The 10,361-nt window shown below is 35.8% G+C and overlaps 2 protein-coding genes across 2 annotated transcripts; both read left to right on the top strand.

The window, feature by feature from the left end:
• Positions 1–1,061: 1,061 nt before the first annotated feature.
• On the top strand, positions 1,062–4,566 carry LOC6649239 (double-stranded RNA-specific editase 1). The gene is made up of 4 exons (XM_002071189.4): positions 1,062–1,233; positions 2,727–3,024; positions 3,158–3,834; positions 3,911–4,566. Exons 1-4 carry the CDS (start codon positions 1,165–1,167, stop codon positions 4,103–4,105), a joined length of 1,239 nt encoding a protein of 412 aa, XP_002071225.1. The 5' UTR covers positions 1,062–1,164; the 3' UTR covers positions 4,106–4,566.
• Positions 4,567–5,308: 742 nt separating this feature from the next.
• On the top strand, positions 5,309–8,451 carry LOC6649238 (serine/threonine-protein phosphatase 2B catalytic subunit 2). The gene has a single exon (XM_002071188.4). It carries the CDS (start codon positions 5,537–5,539, stop codon positions 7,208–7,210), a length of 1,674 nt encoding a protein of 557 aa, XP_002071224.1. The 5' UTR covers positions 5,309–5,536; the 3' UTR covers positions 7,211–8,451.
• The last annotated feature ends 1,910 nt before the right edge of the window (positions 8,452–10,361 follow it).

Raw genomic sequence — 10,361 nt, 5'->3', positions numbered from 1 at the left:
TTTCGACTTGTTGTAACGATATATTTGGTATTTTTTTACAACGAACAATCGTTTAGTATTTTCTCAATTTACAGTCGGTGACATGGCTGGCGAATTGGGAACTGAGCGAAAACATTCATTTTGGCTGAGCGAAAATATTCAGCTTGGTCGGGCGAATATTCATTTTGAGCGAATTCACTGTTTTGTTGCAAGGCATGTTGTTCCCATCACTAAAAAAGCCAAATAGCTGAAAAATAATAAAAAGAAATGAAAATGAAAAACAATAAGCAAACGGTTGCCTTCGCCGGAGTCTCTATAATTCATTCAACCTAAAATTTAATCGTGTTAATTTCGTTGCATCAAAACGCTAAATCATCCTTTGAAAAAAGCTAGAAATAGCTAGAAATATTTCTTCGTAGCCAAAAAAAAAAGAAAATATTTGTTTATTTTTGGTTTATTACAATATTTTGGATGATTTCATCAATGACTTTATCTTCATCTTGGTTTATGTAGGTTTCATTGGTCCCTATCTTTCTCTAACATGATGCTGGTAATTTGTAATCGTGGCAGCATATTTTTTTGTAATTACCAATTTTGTAAAATATTAGCTTTACAAAAGCTTTTCCTTATATGTATGTAAAATGATGTTCAAAGTTGTATTAGCCGTACCTATTTCTTTGTTTCGATTTGACAATATTCATTTGACTAATGTCAGTATTTGCAATAACATTTGCCCGCATCAGCTGCATTTAAAGTCAGCCAATCTTTAAATACAGGGTCTTTACCACGCGGTTTTTGATTGTAAATTTTTCGCACTTTCAACTTTTGCTCGCGGATTAAAAATTGTGAAACATTTAGTAAATTAACATTTAGTTTCGCTTATCGATGTTTTTTTGCCATTCAAATGAAAAAATACTATTCGTATGAAAATGTGGCATCATAGAGCATAAAAATACACGAAGTTACTAAATGTTTTAAAATATAAAGTAAAGCTAGTTTTTCTTTAAAAACAGCTATAATTTCCGCTAGCCGCTATTTCACAATTTATCCCGCATTTCCTTGTTGCAACCCACTAGATCTAGTGGGCAAATAGCTAAATTGGCAGCACTGGTGCTGTCACCGGGAGAGCAAAAAACTTAAAATTGACTAAAATTAAAAAAGAAAAAAATTAAAAAGGAATCCAACATGAATCGTGCACGACGCTCGAATGCAGCAGCCAACAATAGCAAATCGTTTATTTCCGGTGGGATATATGTGAGTGATTTTAAATTTCGTGTTGTGTTTAATATAAAAAAAGAAGAGAAAGATACATTTTAATTCGCAATTGGCGTCTGTTTTTTTTTTTTTGTGTCTCACAATTTTATTTCATATATGCATACATACATGTGTTCATGCACACACACACACACTTAACACACGCACGCCCACACACACACACACACACATAGAAACAAACACATATGCATTAAGAGATAAACCAATAACAATTTTTTGTCTGCAATTAACGGTAATACAAACTCTTTTTTTTTGTTTCATTTATATAATTTACAGCGCACAAAAATATATGAATGAATAAAATGTGTGTAAAAGAAAGCGACCAACCCCCTGATCTGTCCCCCCAATTGTGAATTTATTTGCAATAGCCAATAAAAAATGGGTTAATCGCAAGTGCAACAGCCCGATAAAAGTTTGCCAAAAGCGCAAAAGAATATTCAATCAATTTATATATTATCCAAGTAGTAGTATATCCTTTTTCTCAATATCTCTTTCTTTCTCTCTCTCTCTCTCTGTTTTGCATACCAATCTTAATCAATTCTGTTTGCCTTGTTTTTGGCTATAGCCAAATGGGAATTATGATTTACGATTATCGCTAACTTTTATGGCTACTGAAAATTTATTCACACAAAATTGTAACCAAAAATTATTAGTTTTGCGTTAGATAGCAATGCTCATTTACTTCACTTAAAGTGCAACCCCGAAACGAGACACAACACCAAGCACCAAAGTACCAATCCAAATCCAATCTATTTCACCATACACTGAAACCTGCCCCCCCGTTTTTCCCCCTAGGCCCAAATATTGTGTTTTTATACCCTTAACTAAATGAATTATTTGAACAATTTCATGAAGGAAGTGAAGTCAACAGAAATCATGATGAAATTGGAAAGGAGTACCAAAATAAGTACCAAAACAGAACATGCTCTGATCATGATCACCTGTTTCAAAAGATCAATTAAACTTATTGCAAGGGTATAGAAACACATATGACACACGGGCACTCAAACAGGATCTTTGATTTAGAAATCTCTATATATACTTTAATTTGAATGGTATTTTTTATGTCCCCCCACCCTTTTTTTTCTTTTTTTTTTGTCTTCTTTTTGCGTTTTCTATTTTTGAATGCTCGTTGATTCGTTTGGGGCACTTTGGTTGTAGGAATGGTCATAGCTAATTCCTGAACTATAGTTTTTAGTAGGATCCCGTGTATGCCGGCCGAGACTCTTACACATAGAGGGATAAGACCAGATGAAACACGATAACTCTTCTCTCGGAAACCTCATTCTCAATTAGAATAATTGAGAATCTGCTCTATAATTATATATATATCCTTATATTTTTCTCTCTCTCTCTGTCTCTCCTCTCTATATCTATCTTCTATCTATTTATTATTTGTATGTTGTTCATTATGCTAAATGTCAATTCTTCCAATCCTATAAAAACACCAAAATGAAACATCAACAATTTAGAATCCCAATGCTACGCAAAAGCCGTTAATACAACAGCCAATCGGCCAGGGTGTTGTCCATCAGGAAATACCATCACCAGTTGCGGTCCCAACAGCAACAGCCAAGAAGACCCAACAGCAGCAGCACGATGATGCCCCAATGCCCAAGCCATTTATCGTGGTCAAGGAAGAGCCAATCAGGGATGAGGTCATGCCGTTGACCAATGTTGATAGTGTATCTGTATCTGATTTCATTAGTGAGATGGATGGCGGCAAAATTCCATTCAAAAAAATCTTCCAGAAGCGCAAGAAGTCATCGGGTAAGCCCTGGGAAGAATCTTAATGCTACTCTATAGAGAGAGGATTAGTCTTAATATAGTTTTGGTTAATTAATTTTGTCATGAATTAAGTTCACAACATTTTGTAAATATTTCCTCCCCCTCCGTCTTCTAGAACGCACTCGAGACAAAAAACAGCGACAGAATCGCCAATTACGCAAATCGATTTTACCGAAAAACGCTTTAATGGCCCTCAATGAGGTCAAGGGCATTAATATTAGTGATTTTACCATCAATAGCAACGCGGATGGAGGCTTCACTGCCATTGTCACAGTTAATTCCAATCAATACGAGGGTAAGGGACAATCCAAAATGGCTGCTAAGAATTTGGCCTGCGAGAAGGCTTTGCGTGATTATATCATAGCCAAGATGACACCCAAGCCAAAAAAATTGAAGCGAAAGCAGCCGCCACAGCCATCAGAGCCGGTGCAACCACCTCCGCCCATAATAGTTGAACCCATGGACACCAATGAAAATGAGAATGCCGATGAAGACGAAGAGGGCGATAATGAACCAGGAATTGAGGCACCTGAAGATGAGTTACCCATGCTGAATTTGGCTTCGTTTGCCATTTATAAATTATTCGCCGAATGGGAGCGTCAGGGTTATGTGGTGCCCGAAATGCATCCAAATGCGGCCAATGCAATGATCCAACAAATGGATCCAAATGCCGCTGCCACAGCCATGTCCAACAGTCCACCAACGGCTCCCAAAGAGCCCAAGAAGCCACCAATGCGCAATGAATTGCCGCCAAATTGGGAATCCATGCATCCGGCTACCTTGCTGTGCATTGTAAGTGACAGGCAAATCAATAAGCACAATAATGACTGCCAAATTAACATGTCTATTTCTGCTCATTTCAATACAGATGCGTCCGGGCATTACATATGTGGACAATGGATGCTGCGGCGAAAAGCCAAATGTTCTGCAAAGTCTGAGCGTTACTGTGGACAATCAGGAGTTTACGGCCACTGGACGATCCAAGAAAATTGCTCGCCGCAATGTGGCCGTAAATGTTTGCAACACGTTGTTTGGCACCAAATTCGACGGCGAAGAGTATTAGAGTGTACCATATCATCATCCCTTTAGCAGCATGGTATAGAGACTTTAATTTATAGCCCCTCAGAAGACAATTGTGGTCGACTACACGCCAATAGTTGACCCATACAGCCCAGTTGATAAAAGACTTAAGTCATCCGAAAGTTTACTGTTGATAGATTTCGTTCCTCTAATGTCCATGATTTGACCACATCCATAACCAACACCTGTCTCCTCTAATGTCCGTGATTTGACCACATCCATAACCAACACCTATCTCCTCTCCCTTCCTCCTAAGGTGCAGTAAAATATTGATTGTAATGGTTATATATATCAGATACTTCGGAATACCGTAGATAGCCCAGAGCCGCAATCATAGACAACATTTACATATTCCAAGACACCTCATACTTTGTAATTTATGAAAATCATTTTTAATATTGAATAAATTTTACGACAAGGACTTCCTTTGTAGTAATGATAATATATATAAAACAACTCTTTGTATGCGAATAAAAAAGGATTCGCGAAAGATTTCTTAATTATTCAATATAAGATACTCAAGGAATATTTAACTGGAATTCAAAGTTACGCTTAAAAAGAGTATACATAGCCTTTTGTAATGTAAAAAAATAATGCAATTCCTATTGGATTTCTTAAGATTTAGAATTTTTAAAAATAAACTTTTTTAAAAGTCCAATTCGACTCGAATTGTTCCTATTGTTATCTACACATGTAGATAATTGCCAAGCTTACCCGTATGGCAACCCTGTGTGTTTTGTACAATTAGGGATGGGTTGTATCGATAGTCGAGAAAAGGAAAAACGAAAAAATATCAAAAACAATACATGTTGCCGTCACACACTCTTAGAAAATTGCTTGTGCAAATTATAATTAAAAAAGCTAATTTGATTCGTTTGAAAAATATTTGCAACGATTGACACTAAGGACAACAACTGAGGAGGTAGTGGAGTACAACTAAATGGCTAGTCGCAGACTGGTGCCTATTGCCAAAATTAAAAGCTTGTGAATGGAAAAAAGAAAATCAATTTGAAATTTTCGTTGATTCCCTCTGCGCAGAAAAAAAAAAGAAAGGAAAAGTATAGAAAGCAAACGAACGAAGAGTAGTGAGAGAGACAAATCAAAGAGAAATACATAGCGAAAAAACTAAAGAACAAAGCGAAAAGCAAAGGAAAATATTAAACAGCAAAGGCAAAAAAAGAACAAAAAAAAAAAGAAAACGAAAAAGAAAAAAAAAACGATAAAGCAACAACGTGCAAGTGTGTGGGTGAAAGAGACAGCAAAGACTTAGTGAAAGCAAGCAAGCGAGTGTGAGAGAGTTGTGTGTGTGTGTGTGTGTGTGAGAGAGAGAGAGAGCTCCAGCTCCCAGGAGCAACTCCAACTTCTCTCCAAATAAAAAAAAAGGAACCGAAAAAAATTAAAAATATTAATAATTATGTCTTCGAATAATCAAACCAGTGGGGCAACAAGTGCCCCAAACGCCACCTCTCCCCCAAGTGGCAAAAGCAATGCCACCACAGATGCTGCTGCCGCCTCCACCAACTCCAACTCTAACGCCAACTCAAATCCCAGTCCCCCCCCTTCACAGGGCAAACCGCATGGCGGTCATACGGCAGTCAACACCAAAGAGCGTGTGGTGGACAGTGTCCCATTCCCGCCCAGCCACAAATTAACTTTGGCCGAGGTATTTGATCCGCGCACAGGCAAACCCAATCATGATCTCCTCAAGCAGCATTTCATATTGGAGGGACGAATCGAGGAGGCACCAGCCCTTAAGATAATACAAGAGGGAGCCGCCTTGCTGCGCCAGGAGAAGACAATGATTGATATTGAGGCTCCGGTGACAGTGTGCGGTGACATTCATGGCCAATTTTATGATCTCATGAAGCTATTCGAAGTGGGCGGCTCACCGGCCACCACCAAATATCTCTTCCTGGGCGATTATGTGGATCGAGGCTATTTCAGCATCGAGTGTGTCCTGTACTTGTGGTCATTAAAGATCACCTATCCGCAAACTCTATTCCTGCTGCGCGGGAATCACGAGTGCCGCCATCTAACTGAATATTTCACATTTAAACAGGAATGCAAAATTAAGTACTCGGAACGGGTCTATGATGCCTGCATGGATGCCTTCGATTGTCTACCATTGGCCGCTCTAATGAATCAGCAATTTCTCTGTGTCCATGGCGGACTCTCACCGGAGATACACGAATTGGAGGATATACGTCGTTTAGATAGATTTAAAGAGCCGCCAGCGTTTGGGCCCATGTGCGATCTACTATGGTCCGATCCGCTCGAAGATTTTGGTAATGAGAAAAACTCCGATTTCTATACGCACAATTCAGTGCGCGGCTGTTCGTATTTCTATAGCTACGCCGCCTGCTGTGACTTCCTTCAGAACAACAATCTGTTGTCCATCATCCGTGCCCATGAGGCTCAAGATGCCGGCTATCGTATGTATCGAAAGAGCCAAACCACCGGCTTCCCATCATTAATCACAATATTCTCGGCCCCCAACTATTTGGATGTCTATAATAATAAGGCCGCCGTCCTTAAGTATGAGAATAATGTGATGAACATACGGCAATTCAATTGCTCTCCACATCCCTATTGGTTGCCCAATTTCATGGATGTGTTTACCTGGTCGCTGCCATTTGTGGGCGAAAAGGTCACCGAGATGCTGGTTAATGTCTTGAACATATGCTCCGACGACGAGCTAATGACCGAAGAGAGCGAGGAGCCATTGTCTGATGATGAGGCCGCCCTGCGTAAGGAGGTCATAAGGAATAAGATTCGAGCCATTGGTAAAATGGCACGCGTCTTCTCGGTTCTGCGCGAGGAATCGGAGTCAGTGCTGCAACTCAAAGGTCTGACGCCCACAGGAGCCTTGCCCCTGGGTGCTCTATCCGGTGGCAAGCAGTCTCTTAAGAATGCCATGCAGGGCTTTTCGCCCAATCACAAGATTACCTCATTTGCGGAGGCCAAGGGCCTAGATGCGGTTAATGAAAGGATGCCGCCGCGGCGGGATCAACAGCAGCAGCCGACGACGACGACGTCAACGACCAGCGATCATTCAAATCAAGGCAACAATGGGTCGGCGCATGGGTAAACCATCAACAATCCCAGCAGCAGCAGCAGCAGTTGCAGCCAGTAGCAGCAACCTTTAACCTTTAAGCTTAAATGTGGCAGATTAACAACTTAAAAACTTATATAAAAAACAAACAAATGGAAAAAAAAAAAACAGAAAAATTATATACAATAACTACCAACATGTTCTATAATAATTCTATAAGCAGCATGAAATTGAAATGTATTTGAATATATTATTGAATGGAAAATTCCAAAACAAAACAAAAACAAAAGATGAAAAAAACAATTCCAGGCTCGTGGAATATTATGTGGCATACTTTTAAGGGCCTCTCCCCAACCAACACTGTTTTAAATTCCGATTCCGTCAGTTGTATATGTATCTATCTTTAATAATTGTTCTGAATTTCGATTCGCAAGAAACAACAACACTTTGTCATTTCCAAACCAAAATCAAATTTATATATACATATGTATGTATATATCCATATATACATATATATGTATGGCCTGAGAAACGAAACGCTTACAAACTCATTAAAAACAAAAACAAAACTAATCGATTTTGAAATCTTTAATGGAATTTTGAATCGCAATTTGAGAGCATATCTCTTCCCCCTACCTTCCCATGCATATAGAAATTATTGAAATATTCTATTGAATTGAATTGAATTGTACGGAATCGAAGTTTCAATACAGCCTCAAATGTTAAATTTTAAGTTGAAAATTGAAAAGAAATGGAAAACAATTTGAAAATTAAGTAAAAGAAAAAAGCACTAATATGTTGTAAACATTTTTAGCAGCGCCAAAAGCAAAAAAACAAAAAAAAACACAAAACACTTGCAGAACAAACAAATTGTGCAATCTTTTTATTACTACATATTAATTAATATTATCTATATATATATATATATATATATTCAAATTAAACATTTCAATATCTTGGAGAAAATACAAAACATATTTTGCAGTATGTGCCGCAATAGTCCATAAATGTTCCTTATACATGCATATACACATATACATAAAAACAAAAAAAAAAAAACAAAACAAAAAAAAATAATATAATTAATTAACAAATTGTTTAATGAGAAGCAGAAAGCCTGCGCATCTACATAAATCTACATTAACAAAAGAAAACGCAAAAGAGAGGCAAAAACCAAACCACACTAAAAACAAAACATTTACCAAAATAAGGTAAAAGGTTTATTAAGTAAAACTTGATGAATACGTAACCAATATAATTCCTTCCTTTTAAACATGTTTCATTATTATGCATTTTTTGTTTTTTTTTTACGTTGTTGTTTGTTTAATTGGTAAACCCTGAGTACTTAGTTTAGTTTTCTAAAATTCCAAGTAAATTGAACGAATTGCAATATTTTTTGAATTCAAATTTGTATGTAGTATTTATTTAGCCCAACATTATTGCAAATTCTGTTGGCAAACTGATCGATGATCGAGTAGAACAAGCCATAACATTGAAAAATTTATTCCTGGATGTTTTCAAAACATTTTATTTTGGTTTGAATTCATTTTTAAACGATTTCTACACTGAGTTTCTAAACATTTTCGTTTACGTTTGTCCTTTGGAATTGTTTATAGAGAAGAATGTGAGATTTTTGAATTTTCTTGGTCTTTCTGGTTGTATATCGGCTGAGGAATAATTGAAAAGTTCCTAAATTTAATTTAGATTGCTTTCGAAATATATTTTATTCATTGCCGTTTACGATTTTGTACCTTTTACCTTGTTTAGGTAACTTTTGTCGCTTTTGCTGGCGGAAAAAAGAAAAATATCTTGTTCCATGTTGAAAAACCAAAAAAAAAACAAAAAAGAAAACTTTCCAAACGCAAAAACAAACAGATATGAAAAGAACAAAAAACAAATCTATAAATATATATATATATATATATGTATTAACATAATTATATGGTACATACATTAATACATACTCGTTACTCACAAAAGACTAAAAAAGAAACAAATTTCTGAACAAAAAATGGTAAAGTCTTTCCGAAATCCTAGATTAGATATATATATATATATATAAATAGTGTAATGATGCATTTATAGCAAAATTCTAGTAACAATTTTTGGCTAATTTCGAAAAAAAAACAAAACAAAAATTAGAATGAATTTATAATATTTTTTTATCAAGTTATTTTGCATGGGTAATAAGCGAGTAACGAGTATTTTGAAGTCGGTTAACATGCGACTTTAATACTTGAAATTTTATTGTTTGTTTTTTTTTTTTTTTATTATTCTTTAACTGAATAATTGTTGCTTAACTTTATATGGACTTAAAATATATATGTATATCTACATGAGTGTGAATGTGTGTGTGTGTGTGTGTGTGTGTGTGTGAATGAGTGTGCACGTCTGTGTGTGTGTGTATGCGCGCGTTTTATTGTTTGCTTAGATAAAAAACAAACACTAGTTAATAAGTTATTGCATTTTAAATAATCAATTTGGACAAAAATCAACCAAATATCATAAGAACCTCCTTCTCAAACAACAATTTAAATAGCAAATCAAATATGTATTTAAAACAAAACCAAAAAACAAAAAAAAAAAAACAAACAAATACTAAAACTAATGAAATTATATATCTACGTATATATATACAGTCGATGAGAATATGTAAAACATTAACTATTTCCACACAATTTACAACTGTTAAACTTTTCTATATATATTAATTTTCATCCCTTTTTAAGACTCTTGCAAATAGTTTTCACCTCCTCGAAGTCAAAAGCCAGTTTAGGGAAAACGAATTTCGATCCTTGCACACATTTAATAAAAAAAGACAAGTTTTTGTATCATTTGTAAATGATTTAACAAATATTATCTTGGCAATTGATTTAAGATAATGCAGTCAAAAATGTATCTTAACCTAATTTATGTGCTTAGGATATTTTTGTACTTAATCATTTAAACAATTAATCGAAAATTCATTGAACTATGTAGATCGTCTATTGTCTACTCCGAGTAATCCTCCGGTGAATACAAATTAGATTCAAAGGATATTTCAGGACAGATGTATAAACTTAATCCGCTAATTGACTGTATATAGATGAATATAAGATCTTGTGACAGTAAACAGATCCTTAAAATATTTGCAAGGGATTTCTTTTGTAACTTTGGGCCAAGTTAAGGTTCATCTTTCCATTCTATT

This window comes from Drosophila willistoni (assembly GCF_018902025.1).
Source record: "Drosophila willistoni isolate 14030-0811.24 chromosome XL unlocalized genomic scaffold, UCI_dwil_1.1 Seg141, whole genome shotgun sequence".
NCBI lineage: Eukaryota > Metazoa > Arthropoda > Insecta > Diptera > Drosophilidae > Drosophila > Drosophila willistoni.
This window is presented reverse-complemented; position numbering and strand designations above follow the sequence as displayed.

Coding starts and splice junctions, on each gene's coding strand:
- LOC6649239 (XM_002071189.4), top strand. CDS start 1,165: ATGAATCGTGCACGACGCTCGAATGCAGCAGCCAACAATAGCAAATCG. Junction 1,234..2,726: donor TTATTTCCGGTGGGATATAT/GTGAGTGATTTT, acceptor TCAACAATTTAG/AATCCCAATGCTACGCAAAA. Junction 3,835..3,910: donor CGGCTACCTTGCTGTGCATT/GTAAGTGACAGG, acceptor ATTTCAATACAG/ATGCGTCCGGGCATTACATA.
- LOC6649238 (XM_002071188.4), top strand. CDS start 5,537: ATGTCTTCGAATAATCAAACCAGTGGGGCAACAAGTGCCCCAAACGCC.